This window comes from Adiantum capillus-veneris, chromosome 29 (assembly GCF_014529385.1).
Source record: "Adiantum capillus-veneris isolate H3 chromosome 29, ASM1452938v2, whole genome shotgun sequence".
NCBI lineage: Eukaryota > Viridiplantae > Streptophyta > Polypodiopsida > Polypodiales > Pteridaceae > Adiantum > Adiantum capillus-veneris.
Genome location: NC_140959.1, coordinates 130,369,544 through 130,393,606, shown reverse-complemented (window position 1 = coordinate 130,393,606; position 24,063 = coordinate 130,369,544). Strand labels below are relative to the sequence as shown.

Here is a 24,063-nt window from a genome sequence, read left to right as displayed (position 1 = left end):
TTAGGCTTTTCTAATTATGTAAAATATCTTTTTTTTTGTCATCCTATTCCAGTGGGCTTGCTATATTTGTAATCTCAAGATTATTATTGATTATATCCTAAAATTTCCCAAAGATAGATAGCATTAAGAAGAGAGAATAAACAAAAAATTTACGTAAACAAAATAGAAGTATATAATTGTACTTATCTCTGTTACAAAATCGTGACGGGCTATGTTACTGAAAAGAAAATCTTATCCGAGGTGTTTTCTTTTGTTACCAAGAGCGTATCCTCAGTTCTGATACCAGTGCTACAAACGGGAGCGTGATGTCCCTGCAAAATAGAAAAACAACATATTGCAAGGCATGAATCGACAAAATTGTATACATGGATAATCGCACGAACCATATTCAATTTATAAGCGTGTAGAGAGAGGTGAGAGTGGGAGAGTGCAAGCCAGAACGTGCAGCACACCTCCTAGAGCGGAGTGCTACGTCGGCACGTCGAGAGAAGAGAGAGGAGAGGAGATAAGAATAAGATGGACACTAGGTGCAATCTCCCCCGGTGCAAGAGTGAGTATTTCCCTCTTGCATGTATTTGTTTTATAGATTCTTCAATGCTCAAAATGAATACACATTGCCCGGCCGCCATAAATGACCATAGCTCCTAATGAGCACTTGAGTATTAAACGTACATATCCCTTATCCATAACAAAGTTCTTTAAGCTACATTAGCTAGCCTTGCTCTTTGGCAAATAATCTGTCATTTGAACCCCTTTACCATTGGCCCCGTGTTAAGATAGACCCGTAAGCACTGCTCTATATTCTAACCCTTGTTCTCTCTGCATGTAAACTTGGACCCAAGAACCTATAAATCCCTCTATAAACTCCCATAAACCTGAGTGTTTGAGGTCATTGAGAGGGCCTCACTTGAGAGCATTGGAGAGTCATCAAGGATCATTAGGAGTGCCAGGTCAGGTCATCGTTATCATGCTAAGAGGAGGGTTTTTCTATTTGTTTTTATCATCTTGACTGAATGGTTTTCACCTATTTGTTCTTGATATCTTTTAGCTATGCCCGATCGATAAGGCACCGGTCTTAACCGGAAATTTTGGGTTCACACTAGCAAGTTAGTTTTCCCCACAGCACGCCAATGTTGGAGTTTTTTTTTTCAAGAGCAATGGTGTTCCCACCGAGAAAGAGAGCATCTGCATGAGAACTGGAGCACTTTAAGAGAGCTTGAAATATCATTTTATTAAGAATTACCTTGATGAAGATCTTACTTGAACACCTTGAGGATCTATTTTTGACAGGTTATAAAGTGCTTGAAGCTATTGAAAAGATAAATGTCATGTTTAGAAACAAGGATCATGCCCAGAAATTTGTAGTTCATGTGGAGCAAGTGAGCATGTCGTTGGTATACCATGGTGTTGTTGAAGGATGCATGTTACTTTGAGTATTGACCAGCAATGATACCCTAATGTGTTGCTTTCTATAGACGATATCCTCTCCGTGTGTGAACATTAGCCAAGGGAATTACTTTTTAAGTGTTCATTTATATGGTTTTTTTCTAAAATATGAAGAGGCAATCCTTGAGAAGAGGAGCCGCCACCCTTTGACAATGTGGAGAGTGGGTTGAGACTTGTGGGGGGCAAGAGAGACTGCCATGCCGAGCGCGAGGATATAAAGCATGGAGGCAGAGGAGAGAGAGCCTCTGTTGTGACGCCGATGTAGAGAGAGGGAGACTCACCTTTTCAGTGAAGTCGAACTGAGAGAGAGAAAAGGCATGTCGACAAAGATAGGGAGAAGAGAACGAGGGGGAAGGGGGGGGGGGGGGGTTGGCTTGGCTCAGAAGAGGACAGTAAATCTGTGAGCATGAATGAGAGGGATCATTTTGCAGCCATGGCCACGTAGAGCCGAGAAAGGAGGAAAAAACGCCATGTTGAGGGATGAATCATCTTGTCGAGCGTGAAGATGAAGAGGGATGCCGAGAGGACTTGTTGCACGGAGAGCATAGCAGGCACAAAGAGAAAGAGCTTAAGGCCATGATGATGAGGGAGCTCTGTTTATTGCCATGTTGTGGAGAGGAGGAGGTTACCACCTCGTCGAGCATGAGGTGTGCACGAGATGAATGGAGAGTGGAGCGCTTAGCTGAAGTGGGGCCAATCAAGAGTGAGGAGAATGGGGTAGAGAGAGGGAGTAAAGCTCGTGAGTGAAGAGGAGATGATGGGGAAGACATAGAGAGGGTGAGAGTAGGGGGGGCACTTTATGGGCCACCCTACACAATCAAGAAGGGGAGAGAAAGAGAGAAGCTATGAACATAATTTGAGCAAAGGAGAGTATTCCTTTGAGACTGCGACGAGAAGCGACATCATTTCCATGCATGCATGAAGAAGAGTTTTGGCAAGATTCAAAGTTGAAGTCCGAGCTACGGATAAGTCTCTCTTCCATATTTTTGTAAACATTGATGGAAATTTGATGATAATAAAAAACATAAATCACACATTTTTTCTGTCTTTTTCTCTACATATTGATATTGATAATAAACATACCAGTGTTTCATAATTGTGTTTGGAGAAGTATTCTTGATTATATGCATCCTGAGCATTGTGTGGGTTTGGAAGAGAGTGTTTGACACAAGATCTGGAAGATCATTTAGTAGGACTTAACTCTTTTAGTCTCCTTGTTTTTGGGGTCAGCATAGTAGATAGCTTAAGCTCTTTGGTCTTTGCTAGGTTTTTCTTGGTTCGTGTCTGCTGCATGGCCCCAGTCCTAGACAATATCTATGGCAAGTATCTCAAAGATTTTTGTATATAATTTATGTAACCTTTGGTACTAGAACGGACTATTTGCTTATTTGGTACTAACTTTATGCTTTTGGTACTATGTACAACCATTGGCATGCAAGACAGTACCAAATTTGGTGGTTTTCAGTGGCTTGGGTACTATACAAAGAACTTCGGTACTCTACAGGGCTAGTGACATATAAAGTGAATTTAGATTTGGTAATGTCTAACTACTTTTGGATCGTAGTAGAACTCCATATAGAAGAGTACCCATATGGGTACTTTGCAAATGCTTTGGTGATAAACAAGAGTGCTTTGGTACTATAGAGGGAGTAAGTTTGGTACTGCACAAAGTCTTTAGTACTACAAAATTAGGCTTTGGTAATATAGAGTGAGGCTTTGGTACTCTATGATTGGCTTTGGCACCTCTAGGGAAGGAAAAGGTACTATGGAGAGGCTTTGGTACTCTATAAATAGGCTTTGGAATTCCTAGTATACAATTGAACACCAAATTTGGTGAAGTACATGGGCTTTGCTTCTATGTAGGATATGTTTGGAACTACATAGGAATGCATTGGTTTTGTATATAACCTTTGTAAGTTATTGTGCACACCCACTTCCGTATAGCAAACTACCAAATTTGGTACCACTTTGACCAAATAAGCCTTAACGATTACCAAAACAATTACAATTGCTGAAAGTTGTTGGAGGTTCTGTTTGCAAACATCTCACTTGCTGAGTGCGGGACCTTAATTTAGACCCAAAATAGTCACCCACAAGACGCATTGTTTGCAAAATTGACAAGCGTAAAATTGACAATTGTACACATCATAGGCAAAATGAATTGATTGGCAAATGTAATAATGACAATTGTACAACATCATAGGCATAAAGAATTGATTGGCAAAATGAACTGTGGTGACAAATGTAATAATATACATGGTTCAAAAAGACGTATAAAATCCGTCTCATGATACATAAGCTATGAGAAACCCTAAACTAATGCTATCTAGCTACGGCTAAACTAACGTCGTCTAGTTAGACGTCTCATCGCGTCCAAGCGGCGTATCTGTCGGATTCTGCAAAAAAGGACAATAAGACAGCTTTCAGTAAGTATAAACATATAACAACATTTATAAAACAATACAAAAAATTGAAAAGAGTAAACCCTAATACTAACCATGCCGCCGCGAGAACTGAGAATGTCCATCAGGGCGTTTAAGCCCTTCCTACCTGCGTACTCGTGCTCGTACGGTGTGGGATCACGTCCTGTCATCGACCACTGTCAAAACATACAAAGATTTCATTATGTTAGAATTAAAAAACTCATAAACCCTAAACTATCGAACATAAAGAGCAATGCGAAAACACTTACAAAATTGGCCTCAAATGATGCCCATCCACTGCTCCCCAAGTGGTGTGAGCTCCCTGCCTCTACTCGCGCTCTGGCTGCATCCTTTTGTTGCTTCCACTTAGTCGGGATTCTCGCGCGCTGCTTTCTTCGCATTCTTCCAATCTTCTTTGGCCAGCCAATCTGTCCTGTTCCACCCATGCTTGATTGCTTTTTGCACTTCGGAACGCTTGTGTTTGCAGTATTCGCGCATTCAAATCTTCATCAGGTCTTCATTGAAGTGCTGATCCCGTGTGGGAACGGGAAACTCATCATGAAGTATGTTGATGACTCTGGCTTTTAAATCACTTGGTACTTCACTCCATTTGTTTAGTATGTAGTGTCTAAACAGCTGAGAGAAAAGACCACGCATGCGCGAGATCACCTTCCTGCCGTCATCATCCATGATGATGCCGCCGCTGAAGTCGACGAAGTAAGGCAAGCCCTCTGGCCGGTGACGCGTGAACCTGGGTGTCTCGGCAGGGGTCTCTAGCGGCGTGTCGATGGGGGTACGGACGCCAGGTGTCTCCACCAGCGTCTGGGCCCCGAAGCGAGGAGTGTCGAGTGGGGTGGCTCCTGGCGGAGTAGGTAGAGGTGTGTAGCTGCTAGGAACAGTCAGCCGCGCAAAACCTGGCATAGATGGCGATGTTGTGGCTGGTGTGGGGGCGGGCAAAGAAGGGGAGGGTAAAGAGCCTCGTCGAACACGAGGCAGTGTGGAGGTACTTAGAGAGCCAGAGCTTTTACAACACGGAGCAAAATTGTTCAAATAAATTGTTCAAAATTGTTCTCTTAGGTCAGTCCATTTCTTAGTAGAATCCACCTCAAGAAAACAAGACTCTCCTCTATGCACAGTAGCGTTGCGACCCTCCATGATTATCTTGAACCATTGCACGTCGAACAAGTCGACAAAAAATCCTCTGTAATCGATCCTCAAAATCTCTTGTAGCGTGCCGAAGTAAGTGAGTTCCGCCACCACAGGATCTGCATCAGAGGAACGTCGTCGACTAGACTGTTCAAATTTTGCCATGATTCCACAATCTTGAGTAAAACGCTTTTTGTCGATCTGTTCCACCCTAAAATGTCGACCTTTACACCATGCTGTTGTGTATGACTTATACTACAACGAACAAAGATTATGAGTGGCCATTCAAACGTTTAGAAATAAAGTCACTAGCTAGTCGTACATTGCAAACTTACCTTGGTCCTGCGACCCCGAGAGTACTCCCACTCTTCCTCAGTCACTTCGTCACCGCATTGTTGTGCGCTTTTCAATTGGTTGTGCAACCATCTTAAGCTCATGAATGTTAGTAGGCTCTCCAGACCCGTCAAATAGTGCATCGGTGGTCGTCTTCCCCGTCTCCACTCGATTCGTGCCCTTTGTCGCTCTTGCTTTGCATCCTCATATTGTGAAATCCACTTTTGCATCATTGGATTGTGAAGCATGCAAAATCGGTTGATTTTAGCCTCTAGATCTTCCGTCATCTTCTTCTCAACACCGAGATTGCACATGACAATCCCAGATATGTGCTCATCATCTATGGTTCGCCATAGCGTGTCCCGGGCTTTATCAAATCCGTCTAGCCACTCTCCAATGTACACTAGGGACTCTGATACCAACCAACCTTCTGCCATGCTACCTTCCGGACGTGCCTTTTGACGCACATATCCCTTAAGCGTTTTCATGAAACGTTCTAAGAAGAACATCCATCTGGAATGAACTGTGCCAGCTATTTCCACCTCATCAACTATGTGAACAAGAAGATGCACCTGAATGGTTAGCATGGTAGTAGGAAAATGTTTCTCAAACATGCACACAAGCTCCGCAGCATTTAGTTTGGCGAATGGTATGGAGTCTACGTTGATCTCCTTTTGTGAGATCCATTGCACCAGCTTTGCAAGTTTGTAGATTGTGTTACGGATGTCGAGAGACAAACATCCCTCAATGGCAACTGGTAAAATAAACTGTAAAGTATGTGCAACAATGATATTAAAGTCCACATTTTATGCAATGATATTAAAGTCCACTATGAACGTACCTGACACATTTTATGCCAATCGTGTGACTTCAAACCGGTAAGCTTTCCTCCTTTAGTAAAACACGTTCGGAGTGAGTGCATTACGCCAGTGGGGGTCCGCAAAGATCGAATGGTCTCTTTTACTTTGTGTTCTTGGGCTCCTGTGAAAATCCATGGTGCTTTAGGGAGTTTTATCGATCCATCAGACGTTGTTTGCGGCCAATATTGCTCCATAAGATCCACATTTCTAAGGTCAACTCTGGCTCCCAAAGTATCTTTCTTGCCGGTCAGATGGTCCCATAGTAGATTACCCACATTCTTGAATATGTGCATTGGATCGAGCAAGTGATTGATCATGAGTCGGGGCTAGTATGGTAACTCGTACCATAGAGATAGTCTCTTCATCCCTGGAGGCAATCCGTCATCGCACATCTCCTTCTGCTCTAACCATGCTTGTGCAGACATCCTTGGTGGTTCTCTTCCCAAAAAGCCGTCGTGTAACACATGATTCTCTGGAAGATACGCTTGATGACCTTCGTAGATTTTCTTCTTCAGTGAGGGCGCCCTACGTGCATTCAGTCTAGGTCCACATGTGACACATGCTCTGTATCCGCTTGATAATAGATCAACTATGGAAAAAAACAAGATTTATAGTGTCTGAGTGAGGAGTGTCAATAGATCACCTGAGCATTCTGTTAGCCCGGGATAGTCATGCATGGTCCACATTAGAATGCCTCTGATCAAAGCATTCCTTCATCCTATGTGTCGGCTCATATCCACCACCTCTATGCCAATCCACAATTGTTGTAGCTCTTCCAATAGTGGACGAAGATACACATCCATATTCTCCACTTTATATCGCCCTGGCACAATCAAGCTTAGCCATAGGTGCCCCTTCTTCGTAGTCAACCACGGGGGAATGTTGTAGTTGACGATGACAACAGGCCATACACTGTAAGATGTTGATCTTTGACCAAATGGATTTACGCTATCCATAGCCAGGCCTAAGCGCAAATTTCGAGCTTCCTTGGCAAAATCCGACCATGTTTTATCTATATGTTTCCAGGCTACGCAGTCTGCAGGAATTCGTAGCACACCATCCGAAGATTTATTCTCCTAATGCCATGATGCTAGGGCGGCCATGGACTTACATTCGAAAAAATGCTTGATGCGAGGAAGCAGAGGAAAATGTCGCAAAACCTTTTGTGGAATTTTTGTCCCGTGGAGATCTACTCGATATCTTTCGGAATCACATTTCGAACACTTCTCCATGTCTATGTATTCCCCTCTAAAAAGAATGCAGTCCTTAGGACAAGCGTGGATAGAATTGTAATCCATCCCCAAGTTTCGCAAAATCTTTCTTGCTTCATCTCGGGAATCTGGCATCACATTGTCAGCTGGTAGTATGTGCTCTTTAAGCAATCTACACAACATAAAAATACGATACAGTCGTGTAGAAATCTATCTGATCATTATACATTTAGATTTTTATTAAAGTAAACTAATTGTAATAGATCACCTGAAAAGCGTTGTGACGCTAGTGTCACTCCATCCAAACTTCCTGCATGTTGAGAAGAACCAGGAGTGCTTTCAATCTAGACATACGTGCTCCATTATACAATGGCGTATCGGCTTCACTTTTCATATCATCATAGATAAGCCTTTCTGAATCCATGATTGTCTCGATCATTTCATCAATCTCGGGCTCAAACATTGCCTCGTTGGGAATGTGCTCTGCATGATCATCCCCCGAGCTTTCAGAGGCTACATCTTGTGGCCTCTCATATGCTGCTTGACCAAAGCGCCTGCGAACACGTCTATTGGGTTGCAAGATTGCTGCTTGTTAAAGTCCTACGAGTTATAATTGGCAAAAACTCGATCTATAATAGATGGATCGAACTCGCCAAATTCGCGAACGTGCTGCAAAGAAACACGTCTTGTCCGTCGCACAGCATGCTTGCATTGATTACAAGGACATAAGACCCTCGTGGAGAGATAGGTGTTTCGGTTGGACGGTCCCACATCCTCGTCACTACTCATAATGAGGATAAAAATCTTATAACCTGGACAACAAATTTAATATTCTATTGGCATTCTTCGTCTTATCTCTCTCTCTCTCTCTCTCTCTCTCTCTCTCTCTCTCTCTCTCTCTCTCTCTCTCTACCTCACATTCTCTAGTCATGTCCAATCCCCGCACACCTCGGTCTAGAGGTGCACGTAGATCAGAACCAACGGGTTATAATCTCATCTTTATTGGTGAATACCTATATTTGTGGGTACAAGAAATCTACAGACCCACGTCTACATGATACTGCATGTAGTGGACAAAACCCCTTTGCCTCTTCTCTAGCTGTAGCACTTCACAGCATCTTAACATCTTTTCACAGTAGATCTTTTCACTGTTCGTCTAACTCTAAACCCTAAGCCGTAAGTAATTCTTGCGTGGACTCGATCTAACGTAAATAAGCGTAAATCTAACTAAAAATAAACCTCAATCTAATTTAACGTAAGTCTACATCTAACCTAATCTTTAATGTCTTTTGGGATAGTTTCCTACGACATTAAAACTCTCTTCTTTTTGTGTGTGTGTGTGTGTGTGTGTGTGGGTAAACCTAAATAAACCTAAGTCTAATCTAATATAACATAAATCTAAATCTAATGTAAATTATGTTATATTAAAAACAAAGAACTAAAATAACAGGGATTATAAGAACCTTAAAACTGATTTAACACATAATTTTTCACATAACTCGGCAAGAGTTGGCATTCTCATCACTAAAGATGTGAGAGTTAACTTCCGACGGTGACGCTGCCTCATCTCCATCCACATCTGACGGCAGCAATTGGCCCTTTGGACCGTTCTTGCTCTTGTTACTAACTTTGAAGTTGCTGTTGAATGACTAGAGGTTGTCTAGATGGTCATTGTCGGGGATGTAGTGACTCTTGCCGCCCTGAAGATCCACCTTCTTCCCTATCTTCTGAAGACATTTCACCAGTACTTTTGGATCGACGGAGCCCACCATGAGTGAAGGGAGCAATACCCTATATTCCATTGAGGGCTTTCTTCACCCGCTTCATGCACGCATCGCAATCTATGGAGACCTAAATCTAATCTAATATAACGTAAATCTAAATCTAGCGTAAATAAACGTAAATCTAACTAAAAATAAAACTAAATCTAATTTAATTTAACTTAAATAAACCTAAATCTAATTTAACGTAAGTCTACATCTAACCTAATCTTTAACATCTTTTAGGATAGTTTCCTATGACATTATAGCTCTCTTCTACTTGTGTGTGTGCGCGTGTGTGGATGTGTGTGCCAATAAAAAGAGATAAATGGTATAACCTTTCTATCACCGATGCCAAGTATGATAGATTGGTTATGCCATTTCCCTCTTGAATAATAGGTCTTGAGTTCAACTCCTCGTCGGCTAGATCTTTAGGTCTTTTAATTTTAATTAGTTTCCTACGACGTTAAATTAGTTCCTCTCTCTTTCTCTCTCAATGTGTGTGCGTTTTTTTGTTTATGCATGTTCTCTCTCTCTTTTCCTCTCTCAATGTGTGCGTTTTTTGTTTATGCATGCTCTCTCTCTCTTTTTCTCTCTCAATGTGTGTGTGCATTTTTTGTTTATGTATGTGTGTGTGCGTTTTTGTTTATGTTTGTACTCTTTCTCTCTCTCTCTCTCTCTCTCTCTCTCTCTCTCTCTCTCTCAAAAACACTATGTGTGTGTGTGTGTGTGTGTGAGAGAGAGAGAGAGAGAGAGAGGGAGAGAAAAAGAGGGGAAGGGAACATGAGAGTGAGGAGAGGGAAGGAGCATACCTGGCTCTCCTTCCTCTCCTTGTGTGTGTGTGTGTGTGTGGAGAAGAAAGAGAGAGAGAGAGAGAGAGGGAGAGTGTTACCTGCTCCTTGCTTGAGGGCGCCGAAAAACTCAGATCTGAGATCTGAGTTTTTGGGCGCTCTGTTATTTTTTTTAGCCTAGCCGGCGTCACTATGAGCGTCGGAAATTTACAAGTAAATTTGCGACGCTCATAGCGACGTCGTGAATTTTTTTTTTGAGCGTCGCTGTGTGAGCGTTGCTAATATGAATAGCCTCTTGTAGTGAATCACACCATTAAACTTTAGTACAGGATGCCAAGCTCTTTAATGTATTATCAGAGTGGAACATTCTGGACCTGATAGCATATCATCAATACATGATCGATAAAATCCCATAAGTCATCAGGTCCAGAGTGGAACATTCTGGACCTGATAGCATATCATCAATACATGATCGATAAAATCCCATAAGTCATGTAGCAAAGATCAAGGGCTCATTTGTAAAATCACCCTTGTATTATGCATTCTCAATAGGTTGAACCTTGCAATACATAATCCAAGATACCCTATTGTACGGCACATCCAAAATACCTATATAAACTTATTTTCAAAAAGTAGAAAATTTTACCTAAATCCAAGAGTGATCCATGTGAAGGATCTAGCATTGCTCAATCAATCCCAAACACATCATACCCCAGGTTTAGCATAGTGAATTCAATAGTAAAAGAAAACTATGATTTTTAACTTTGTTGAAAACAACATCAATGGAAGAAACAGGTGTAAGTTTCAACCCAGCAACCAAGAGTAAGATCAAACAAGAAAAAATATAAACATAGTATTTAGGCTAGCTTAAACCAAGATATAGTAATTAGTTTAGGTAGCGATCATCAAAAGAAAAGCACATATTGGTGACTTTATTTTATGGAAACCCAAAACAGAGAGAATTTTGCCTCAACTGATAGTGTAACACAAAAAATCCTTTTATAGTGGTTCTTTTGTATCAAAATAGCGACTCATAATGATGTTTCTCGACAGAGGAAACCATCCTCCTCAAACAAACATTGATTCCATGCATCCTCAAATTAAATAGTTAGCATTTAAGAATACATTATTAAAGTGAGTAATGACAAATGGTTTTGGTGTGTAGCCAAGTAGAGACAGAGGAAAAAGTATGAGAGAGAACTAGTTTCTCTAGCATTAGTAAGATAATCCCACAACACCACAATAAGTGACGCTCTCTCTCTCTTTCCATAGTTTGTAAAAAACCAAAAAAGTCAAGGCTAAGTGAGGGAGTAAAACACCCCTCACCTGATTAAATAGGTAGCATGTTTTCTCTTGGAGCTAATTTGTCAAGCTTATGTTTGAAATCATCAGCGCCAAGATCCACGGGCAGTCCTCGACTTCAAGATCTAGGCCTCCATTCAGTATACGATGCTATATACTAGGCATACCATGGCATAGTGGACTGAGGAAAGGAGAGAGAAAGAGAGATCGAGAGGCAAGAAATGCTACACCAATAGGCAGGCAAGAATAAAGACGAAGCAATGAGTGTGGAAAAATCCATAGCGTTGGGAGAGGGAGTATTACTGAAGTTCATTCATAGGCCACAACCACCGCCATAAAGCAGGAGGTAAACTTTCCAAAAATTTAAAAGATGAGGTGGGACAAAATATTACAGTCACCCATCATTCTTGGGGGGTTCCCAATAAGCTATGCCAGGGTAATTATACTCGGAGTAAGTTTTTTTAAGGGATGTTCATACCATCGTACAATAAATCCTTTCAGAAGCGTGGTTTAGGGTACATTTCCACACGATGCATACTAATCGAAGAGTTTTAAGCCGAAAAATGGTTTAGCCCACATGTGAGGTCCAAGTTTTAAGCTTTAAGTGGAAGGTGCATCATTGAACAGGTCCAAGGTATGATTATCTTTGTGCTTTAGGAGTCCGAGCTAGGAGTTTCTAGTTAAAGAATAGGCCACCACTAAGCCACATTCTCATACCCAAGGATTATGAGAATAGTCTGCCAAAAGATACATGTATATGTATACTCCAAACAATTTAATTATCAGCCCCCAATATCCATATTTATCTAAGACATCCAATTATGACAAGATAATATTAAATTGGTAAGACCCAAGGGAGGTAAAAATTGTATACTTATGAGTTTCATTAACTTTAAAAATGTAGAGTACCAAAATGTCATATTGGCTTACCAAAGTGATTCATGTATACCTTCTTTGGTACAATATAGAACCAATACACATCAATACACACCGAAGTGGGTTCTGCCATGTTTGGTATTGTCTATATGATTTTGGTACTATGTAAATCCATTGGCATGCATTGGAGTACCAAATTGGGTAGTTCAAGGATGCTTGGGTAGTATTCATGCAACCCTTGGTACTATAACAGACTATTTCCATATTTGGTACGATCTTTAGTCTTTTGGTACTACGTACAATGATTGGCATGCAAGAGAGTACCAAGTGGGATTGTTTTTGGTATTGTCTTTAGGCTTTTGGTTCTATGTACAACAATTGGACTGCAAAAGAGTACCAAATCTGGTGGTTTACAGTGGGCTGAGTACTATACAAAGACCAATGGTACTATGGAGGACCAGTTCTATATAACAAAAATTCATGTTTGGTAATATCTATGTTCTTTTGACTCATAGTAGAAGTCCATGCAAAAGAGTACCCATATGGGTAATTTGCAAATGCTTTGGCAATAAACAAAAATTCTTTGGTACTATAAAGTGAGTTTGTTTGGTATTGCACAAAGACTTTGGTACTACAAAAATAGGCTTTGGTAAAATAGAGTGAGGCTTTGGTACTCTATAGATTGGCTTTGGCATCTTGAGGGAAGGAAAAGGTACCATACAAAGGCTTTGGTACTCTATATAGATAAGCTTTGGAAATACTACTATACAATTGAACACCAATTTGTTATTGTGCATGGGATTTGCTTCTATGCAGGATAGCTTTGGAAGTACATAGGAATGCATTGGTACTGATATAATCTTTGTAATGTAGTATACACACCCATTTCCATATAGCAGACTACCAAATTTGGTACTATCTTGACCAAATCATCCTTAAGGAGTACCAAACAACTTACAATTGCTGAGAGTTGTTGGTACCTGAGAGTCATTCAGTAGTTGTACAGGATGTTTGATGACACTTTACCTTCCAATTCTCTTTCTGCATATGTCTCTCTTGTAAGGTAAACCTCTAGTCTTTGATGTCCTAAATGCATACACCAAATTTCTTATTTCACTGATGATAGCAGTTCCTTGAGGTAATAGTCTCTCACATGCACTCAATGGCAACACTTCATCATCATCTTTATTATCCACCCTTGAACTTGTAGCAATTATATTTCGTTGATGGATACCCAGGACACTAGAAATTTTAGGTTGGTTTATTGAGGAGACACTTGTACTATTATTCAAGATCATTGTCAAAGAGGTTCTCTTCACAAAAAAACTCACTTTTTGCGTGCGGGACCTTAATTTGAGTCAAAGTGTTGCGTATACCCGATAGAATGGTCTCTTTGACATTGCTAAAATTAATTTTTGCATTTGAAAAATGTTTGGTGGTCCAAGAGTTGCTAGAATATTTCCTTCAGTTCATTCCTTGACAGTCCTAGTGTTTGCTTGCACCAACATTGTGCCACTACTGCAAAGATTTTCTTCCTTGTCTTGGCTTTCAATAATCCAGTTGTAGAAGAAGGATGTCTTTCTTTTCTTCTTTGTTTGCGTTTCTTTGTAGCCCAATGGTTGCGAAGAAAATATTGATTAGTGAGACCTGTATGACTGGAAGTGCTATTGTGATGGCTTTGCATCTGCTCATTTGTGCTTGGACCACCTTCCAAATAATTGAAAGAGAGCAGTCGTGGATCACCCGGCCAATAATCTCTTGTAATACTGTCTATTGGCAAAGAGAGAGAGAGAGAGAGAGAGAGAGAGAGAGAGAGAGAGAGAGAGAGTCCTCTAGGATCGTACGAAATCTCAACATACTTTAGTCAACCAAGAATGAATACATATGCTATTTGCCACTAGCATGTAAAATTTTGATGATGGTGATGGAAAACCTGAACTATGATGAACCAGCATGTCAAATCTGGTTCAATTTTGACAACAGTGATAGAAAGCCTAGAAACTAAGACAAAGATACCTAATTTTACAAAATCCTCAGAAATTGGGCAAATGGAGTTCAAACTTGAAAGAAAACTTTAATTCACAATCTACTAGAACTAACAAGGGGATATGAGAGAAAGTCAGTTGTGGAGGCCAGGTATTTATATACTAGGTAGGTCAAATAGAATCTCATTTACACTTGTTACTTTAGAAAGAACTCCTCAAGACCTATTTCTACACGTGGTTTTTAGTAGCTCCTGTAGTACACAATTCTGCACAAGACATATGAGGTGATTTTCTAACATATTTCAATGAGTTTGTTTGCTCACCAATTTGACAAATGGATAGCTTAGAAAAAACCTAGACCAACAAGACCTTTTCACAACAAATGAATCCAGAAATGACCATAGTGATCCACCCAATACAACACAGTTAACCATACTTGAAGGGGGCCCTAGCATAGACCTATAGAACACTTTCACAAGCTCATAAGACCATTTGAATAGGGTCGATGGTGGTCTATAGATAATAATCTCCATTTTTTCCAAGTATGAATCCTCACTTCACAAGAAGCTTCTACATAGAGGATAATGACAATGTACCTTGATGGGATTATGATGAAACATCATGTGATGCCTATGGAATCAGAAGATGATACAAAAGTGTAAAAAGCGTCCTTTTTTATCAATCAACTCCAAAGTGATTAAAACTTAAAAGAGAAGATTCGTACAACCTATGGGACAAGCTCACTGAACTCCAAAGTAGAAAAAATGACCGCCAACAATAGTTGATTGGCTACAACGGAGGATACATAACAAAAGCTCTCTTGTATTATACCAAAGTTTAGTCATTTTTTCAAAAGTTGGCGTTTATACCTTAACCAAGGTTTAAAAATGATAGTTCTAAGTCAAACATGGGGTAAAGTGGGGCTAGCGATCACATCTAAATAATAAACACTTACAATTTGGAAGCTCATGGCGTGTGACCATACATATGTGAATGAATAAAATATACTACAATGTTTGGACTCTATAAGTTTTGCATTCATAGATAAGGATATAATTACAACAATAAGACACGTGGCATGGCTCCCTTCTCGCCTTTCTTTTAAGCCGCATAAAGAAAAGAGATAGGTGTTAATAAATTGTAGAGTTGTTATCTTGGGTCAAAACGCCTCATAGAAGAGTCGTGCACTGCTTGTGAGGTTCTCACTACATGCTAAATACATCAGAACATTGGTCGATAAGCTTTCAAAGAGCGTTCTATGGGCTCAAGATGGAGTAGGTTAAGGCCTAGCTCAACTAGCTGAATGCTTGATTATGTTAAATTTTCTATGGAGTCTCACTAATGATTGGGTGGCCCCATAGTCCCAAACCTTGGCTTCAAGCCTGATGAATGTCTATTGATCGTCTAAAAGCCTCATTGTTCTTGAAACTATGCTTTCTCCCTCTATGTACAAGTAAAAAACTTGTATAAATGTTGGAAGGAATGACCTATGTCAAAAATTGCCTTTAACTCCTGATTTCCTCACACACAGAATGACATATGCACACAACCACGCGCAAACACACACACAGGATTGAAGTTAAAACCCATGGCTTGGCTATCAAATGCGCAATCAGAGTGTTAGCAATCATTAGGATGGTTAATAGCTAGGGAACAACCCAACACTAATAATAGGTTCTAAATAGTCTGCAACCCAACACAACAGAAGGATTCTCGTGAAGGTCGATGAAAGTGGTTTCTTGAAGCACCAACGTCCCAGATAGCTCTCTCTCTATTTGCATGACTCTATTTTTATACATTAAATATTCAAACATTAAACATTCATAAAAAATTATTGTAACCTTTAAAAACAAAAATATTATAGTTTTACGAACAGAGTCCTAAAGACGTGGAATCATTCGACGGAATGAAATGTTTTTTTTTTTGAGGAGAGAGTTGATGCCCTTCGTCAATAATCACAAATACCATATATGTTATGGCTCGCTTTAACAACAAGGCTTAAACAATAAAGTAAAGTGATTCATTGAAAACTAGAGATTCTTAAACAGGATTTTTACAAAGCAAAATATTAAGAAGAATTTCCATGAGTCAAAACTTCACACCATGGGATCAAACTCTTCTAAATGCAGTTGTGAACCCCTTGTTCTAATTTAAGGCCTTTACGAGCATGTTGATAAACCTTTATCTATGACCATGCTTGATAGCTAAGTATTGAAAGAGCATGCTCGAGTAGATCAAACATTCAAACGGTGGTGGGGTGGTAAGTTGGATGCATTTGCAAGTACATTTCCAACTATTGCTTCCTATTAAAGCGAATAGGGAGGTGGCCAAAACGTTCTTTTCATTTCTTTTTTATAGGAATCTTTGGAGATGCTTTTGTGAAAATAAGAGTGAAAGCTAGACCAAGTGGAAATGGGGGTGGGGGGGGGGGGGTTGGGTCGTATGGGCATTGTGCATGGCACGTGGAGAAGACAGGGAGAGGGTCTTGACGCGTCTTGACATGGAGAAGACAGCTCCATTGTATTTTAATTGGATGAAATCTTGATATGTCGGTTAGATCTTGAGCTTGCCTTGAAGAAAGCCGAAATATTTCCAAAAATTTTAGTGTGATTGCCGACAAAAGCTTCAAAATTTCACCTAAAAACCGAGAGAACCTGAAGTGTGCTCTTTTTTTTTTTTGGGAAAATTGCTCAAATACGCCTAGTAATTTGTGGAAATTCCCAAAATGCCTCTAGGAGATAAAATTCCTCAAAATATAAAAAATTTGTAGCTTCAACAAAAGATCTTCAAATTTTTTAAATTTGAGGGGTATTTTGGGCATTAAAAATATATTTTGGGTGAGTGGGTGGGTCGGTTGGCATGTGGAGACAAAGGCGGCATGTTTTGACGACAGACGTCATGATGGAGGGTCGAGCGCGAAGCCGAAGGAAGAGGGGCGGGTGAGTGTGGGCTTCTCGCAGTGGCGCACGTGCGGAGGCAGGCTTTGGCGCGAGGCCGCTCAGAGACAAGGCTCGAGATGCGCTGTCTCTCTCTCTCTCTCTCCATCCTTCAGCTTCGACGCTACGCAGAAAGGCGAATCTGCTTCGTGAGCTTGAAAACCCTTGATGGAGAACAATGGTCTGCGTACTCTTGAGGGTTCGCTATGTCGTAGGAGGGAGAATGAGCGCATGCTACAGTCTCGGTTGTTCTTGCAGTAACTCGGCATGGGGAAGGGAGGTGCTCTGTGTGGTGAGGGAAAACTGGGCGCAACAGCGGGTCACAGAAGTCTCTCTGTAGCAGAGGCGATGCCGGAAAAGGGGGGGGGGGGGGGGGGGGGGGGGGGTTGCTTGCGAAGCAAGGCAGGTGAGCGTGTGCATCTGGTTTAACTGACGGGCTAGATTTAATGGTTAAGGTGTAGGAGAATATCCTTGACAAATTAATTAATGAAATGCAACTTAGAGTAGGTGAGGGAAAGCTTGAAAATGGCCCATGTGTGGCCATTTATTTAAACCTCGTACCAAGGGCATTTACCAAGCGTTAATGCATGCGGCTGTTTGGTTTTCCCCTTTGAGGGAACACTCGAAGAAACAATGATCGGAATCTCGTTGGGATGAGTCCACAAAGAACAATTGGAATCCACAATGCCCATATTTTATGAAGGTGTTTATGTGGAAGGTGTTGTGGGGGCTTTGCCGATAGACATCAAGATTCAGGCTGGTGGTATAGGATCCGATAGATGTTCAAGGTCTAGATCAACTAACGAAGACCTTCCCCACCTTTTCATGGAGTGCTCGTCTATGAGAGGCTTGATAAGGAACGTGTGCAAATGGGTACAAAGAACATGCAAGATAGGGTTTTTCAAGAAGAATTTGTGCCTTGGTGGGAAACAATTTCAGAGCCTTGCACTTTTAATCTGCATGCTTTAGTAATATCTAGAAGGCAAAGAATTGTCGTGTCTTTGATAGTGTCCTCTTTGTGGCTAGCTTCTGAGAGATAGTGCAAGAAAGCAAGGAGTTCATATTTGTGTTAGGGAAAAGGCAAAGCTAGGATGAGTGTCTTAGGGCGACCCACGCCATCCACTCAACCTTGTGGTTTGAAAAATGGGCTTTCTATGATAGTACGTTAGTAGATACTTCTCTAATGTAGCCATATGGCGCTCACGGCTCGACATGAGCTTGAGGCTGATTTGTAATGTTTTGGTGGCATTCTAATACAATCACTCACAAACATTCAAATGGTGGTGGCCCTGCGAGTGGTATGTTCGATGCATTTGCAAGACTTACACTTGCCACTATTGGTATGTTGGATGCATTTTCAAGTACACTTGCAACTATTGACAGCTTGTTTTGACATATGGGAATATTATCAAAACACATGGAAGTGTGATGCTAGATTAACATCACAAGTGAGGTCCCCTTCGAAAAGTTCCAAGATACAATTAACCCTCGCTTGGCACATAGACTGGCTACAACCCGAGCTAAGATGTTGCATGCTTGGAAAGCATCATATTCTATCCCATTGTCAACATTTTTATAAGGCTAGCTAATGAAGAAGATTACTTGCTAAGGCACAAGAGGAAAAGGTAGAAAAGTTTCTCCATTTGTCTTTGTAAAAACAAATTGCTATTGTTGTTAGCGCATGGACATTTTGATGTCACGTTTAGAGTGCACCAAGAGTCACGTTTAGAGCTCCATTCTCATCTAGCTAATTGCAACTGAGACTCAGCTCTTAGTTAGTTGTTTGTTGAAGCCCTTCTCTCTTTCTCTCTCTCTCTCTCTCTCTCTCGCGCGCGCGCGCGCTCCAAAGATATAAGTTTGAAGCGAGCGATCACGCAGTGCATCTGTCTACAAAAGAAGAAGAAGAGGAAGCATCACAACAAAAACATCAACCACCGCCGCAGATGGACATGAACGACTCCGTGCTGGTGGATCTTATAAAGTATGCCAAGCACTTGGAGCAGCGCATCGAAGAAACGCAGAACGATATCGCTCGCCTGCAATCAGAGGAATTCGCAGGCGTCAACATAAGTACTAGCTGTAGTACATCTTCAGAAGCTCCAGACGAGAGCGCATCTCCCAGCTACAAGCTACTAGAGGTATGTGCCCCTGCATTTCACTTTGTGCGCTGCATCGTAACCCCAGCTACATTAGTGTTTCTCTTAAAGCGTTAGCAGAAAGTAATTAATGAAGCTGAAGGGGGCAAATATTTGCTTGGCAGTTAAACGTTTCTAGGTTGACAGAGCACGAATTTCATCTCAAGATCTCCTGCCGTAAGAGCTCTGGAGTGTCGCTGCAGCTGGTACGGGCTTTGGAAGCTCTGCACCTCAACATCAGCAATGCCAATGTAGTTTCTGTGGGAGAGAGTGCCCTCAATGCAGACTTTGTGTTTAAGGTGATATACTTAAGAGCAGTCAATATTACCCCTCTTCAAATTAGTGCATGAGCAGAGCATAACATGGGTGATTAGAGCAGCATTTCTGACTTCAATTTAATCAAGTGCATGACAGGACAGACTTATTTAAATTTGTAATTGCTGTGAGCAATTTTGCAGACAACGGATGATAATTGCTCGTTGAGGCTTTGTGATCTGGAAGACAAGATTGTGAGGCATGTGAACATGTTTGGATTACAATTCTAATCATAGGTTCCATTGTAAAACACATAGCACATTCTTTATCTCCTATCACTTATGCCCACCATTTTTGCCTTTTCTTCTAAAGTCCCAACCATTCCCTCCTTTTCCCCTCAAAAGGCTTTGCATTTCTTCTTGTGCCAGTCTCATCTTTCCATCTTTTCACTTACATTACTGAGTCATTACAAGTGTGATATTCTTTATGCTCTTCAATTGTAGAAAAGTGACTTGGCGTATTTTTTTTCCGTCCACTGTCTTTTGGTCAATTTAATGCATTTGTCGAAATTATTTCAGAAAATAAAACTTATGAACTTGATGTGGTAAGCTCGGGGCCTCTTTCTTTTTTTTTTTGGGTTGGGGGAGAGCGGGTGGGGGGGGGTGAAACTCCACCATCTCTAGAGATCCCCCCCTACCCCCCCCACAAACACCCCCAACAACAATGTGATGGCTAGGTTGGCACATGGCTTGTCATTAAATTTTTTTAATATTTAATATAATTTCTCACTCGCAATTACACGCACACAGTGAGGTGGTAATAAGCGGCATAAATTGCCAATGAGCACCACCACAATACTCATCTAACCAGGTGAGCACTCATGTTACCATTTTATAACATGAAAATGAAAAGGAAGTCAATGCTAAGTTCTGAAATAGGGGCACATAATTAAGAAACAAAAAGGATTCCAAGGCTTCAAATGCAAAGGTAGGTCCATAAGTACAAAAAACGATTAAATTGTCAAGCGTTTTCAGCTTTTAATATTGTTTTATAATTATGGACCTACTTTTGTATTTGGAGCCCATGAGTGTCACCAATTGAGCATACACCCAAACCCTCTTATAGAGAGGCAATCTTGGGGGGTAGGGGGGGGTAGGGGCCGATCAAGGACCATCAGGCCAATCAAGGCGGAACTATGGACAATACATGTATACAAGCCGGGCAGAATGGCCGATATTACTTGTGGCCACAATTCTACTGTTGGAATGACCAGGATGAACTAAGAGAGAGTAAGACACAAATGGAAAAAGAGTTATAGAGGTATTGAGGGAACTAACATTGTACAAGAGATCGTTGGACAAATCAGGGGAAACATCCGGAGAGATGGAAACCGCCAAGGGCGACAAAGCTTTTGAAGCTCTCAAAAAAACGCTCCCTCAAAGTATAGAAGCTAAAGATTCTATTGTTGTGGTTGCCCCTCCGGAATTCATCAAGAAGCAACTTTCAGAAATAGCGAGCTCTGTGCTATTGTTTGGTTTTATGGGTAGGGTGTCTATCAAAGCTAAATTGATCAACTCGCTTTATAAGATAAATGTTCTGAACGAAGGCAACTTTGTGGGTGTTTAAACAATATCTCTCAAAAGGCTTTTGCTTAGTCCAATTCAATGATGCGGTTGTGGTGTGAAGAAAACCCTGCTAAAAGCCAACTCTTTGTCAATTGCTCATTGTTGTGTGTTCTTCTTTGAGATTCCTCATTTGAGTTTACTGATGCTTTAAGGACATGTTCTCGGTCTAGGTGTAGTTCGTTAATCTTCAGGGCTCAAGAGTAGTCTCAAGGATTTGGTAGCTTCACTTGGCACCCCTTTGTTTGTATTATTTGGTAGAGCAGCAGGCATCGTGGCAAGTAAGGTGTGCATCTAATGGGACCTCAGAAAGCCCCAACCCAAGAATATGGTGGTGAATGTGGGGATTGATCTGAAGGTTATCCCACTCAACTTTGGTATCTTCTTTGGTGCTTGCTTTAAGGGCAAAAAATTTGGATACTTTGCAAGGTCTTGCCTCACTTTGACGATCTTGACCACAGATAATTTAGATGGAAATTTAGTATTGGGCAAGAAGCACCCCAAATAGCCACTACAAGTGGGATTTCTCAGTGGAAAAACACTGAACAATCTAGAAATGAAAAGTAGTCCAAAGACAATATGAAATCATTTGAGAAATCAAAGAAGACCACTCAAGCACAACACAACACTCAAAAGGCCACCCCCAACTACCGTTTCTTGTTTGTTGCTCAACAAAAAGAGAGCATCCCCAATGGTCCAAAAGACCGTTTTCGTGCTCTCACAGATACATAGTGGGAACGAATACTACAAGATCTATCTTACAACTTTTTCGAGACATAAGTATATTTTCCATAATATACATACACGTAATAATCATCTTTCTATCTCATCATATTATTTATCTCAAGGGTAACATATTTTTACTTTACCGTCAAAAAATACTACGGGAAAGCGTCAATAGCTCCGCCTCTCTAACTTGGGACAAAAAGCATTGGTTCTTTATTTCTACTATCTCATTGTCATCTCACTCCCTAGCTAGATCATATATCCAGGATAGCTTCCAACATATATATATTCTTTCTATTTTTTATATTTATTTTTAGATAGCTACTACAAAGGAATCGATTGCTAGTGAGACACTAGCTTGCATGATTCTCAAAGATACACCTATTTTAATGCATTATCACAAGTATGATTATTACTTTGTCAAGTATCAATGTCATGCTTTCATATTGCATGAGGTGTCCTTTGGAATCAAATGAAAGTCTATGCTAATGGGACCACATGAAGACTTTTGCTGTCAGAAATGTATCCTATTTTGATGATTTTTTAACACAAGGTTCCAATCCGAATTGAAAAAAATATATAAAATGGGAGTTGTACCTTATGAGCTGAATTTTTTGCCCCTATTTCTACTTTTTTATTTGGAGCCACATTGAGGAGCTATGATCAAAATGGCCCCAGTCTGCCCACATCATGCAAGGATAGCTCATTTCAAACTTGTCAGTTCTTGTTTACACTGGCTCTTCTCTTCCTTGTGTAAACCTTAAGCCTACACTTGCTCGTAGAGGAAGACTAGCCATTCTTGTAAGCTATCCTTGGAAGATCAACTATAATCAAAGAAGGTTTTGAACTTGGTGCATCAATCAAAGCTGAAGTCTTTCCTCTTCTTCTCTCTCCATTATAATGGTGAACAACTCCTGAAGAGTTTGTCAAGTAAGATATGTTTTACTTTATATTTTCTAGCTTTCTTATTATTTTATTTTTCATCTCTAACCCAACATGTATCTTTGTAATTTCATTTCTCTCCCTAATCAAATCTATCTTTCTCACTCTTAGAGAGTCATCCTCCCTAAAAATTCTAGGTTCTCCTTGCTACAGGTACTCTCCCCGCAATATCCTTATTGCCTACGGGCAAGAATAGGGCTTGAGAGGAAAAAATTCTCTTCCCTTCACTTCTCTCATATCTACATTGCAGATACTAGAGTTATCATAAATGAATAATCCACATGATGTAAATTTTTATCGCTTCCACCCTGTGAGATTTGTTGCAATTAACGTATGGATTAACCGTAAAATACACTTTCAACAACGTATAGTGTTTCTCTTGGACCCAAAAAGACTCAACAAAATACTTTTTTTAATGGATCCCATCATACTACCCCTTATAGACTATAGCTTTTCTTTTGACGTAAGTGTAGTTATCTTGCTATGAACCAAGAGGATTTGTACACACAATAATCCCAATCACTAGACAAAACATATATATTAGGTAAGCACAAAATTACAATTCCAAAGAACAATTCGTTGCCTATTTAGTCAGCAAAGATTGAACTCCATTATCTCATCTATTAACTCTTTCATATTACCCATGATAGATACGACTATAGCCTTGATGTTTTCATCTTTGTGTTGTTTTGATATTCTCTTTTGTGTTCTTTCTTTGTGTGTGTGAGTGCAAGAGAGAAAGAGTGGGGTTTCCTTGATTTTTCTTCCTTTCAAACCCTAGACTTCATGGAATCTATGGTATAACTCCTTCATATAGTTTTTGGAGTTCTCTCACAAACTCTCACAGTCAAAATCCTAGTGCTTTCCTGGCAAGACCGCAAATTTCTCGACATATTTTTGGTGAACCTGGCATGAATTTGCAAGGGTGAAATTTTGTGGGCAACCATGGGTGATCACGTGGAGCAACATGGTATGCATTTTGGCCCAGCAACAATACAAATGTTTCAAGCATTTGCAATGTTCATGCAACAACAATATTCCATTGAAATAAGAGAGATTTCAGCAACCAAATCCATACAAGCAGTCATCAATAGCATGGATCAGTTCAATGGCAAAGATGTAACCAAGTACTCCATGAGTATGTGAAGGAGACGAAACTGTATTTGTGAGGTCCCTACTCCCTTTCAAGAGAAGAGCAGTACCTTTCATATGTCTCCAATCCTGAGAAAGAAAAACCAATGGACATTGCCTTAGCTACTACTTAGCCACGGGCATGAACCGGTAGTGAAGAATTGGACGATCCTATCTCGCTAT

General features: G+C 40.5%; 1 protein-coding gene across 1 annotated transcript; it reads left to right on the top strand.

The window, feature by feature from the left end:
• Positions 1–18,635: 18,635 nt before the first annotated feature.
• On the top strand, positions 18,636–19,979 carry LOC147419925 (uncharacterized). The gene is made up of 3 exons (XM_086505881.1): positions 18,636–19,207; positions 19,330–19,503; positions 19,663–19,979. Exons 1-3 carry the CDS (start codon positions 19,013–19,015, stop codon positions 19,747–19,749), a joined length of 456 nt encoding a protein of 151 aa, XP_086362007.1. The 5' UTR covers positions 18,636–19,012; the 3' UTR covers positions 19,750–19,979.
• Positions 19,980–24,063: the final 4,084 nt, after the last annotated feature.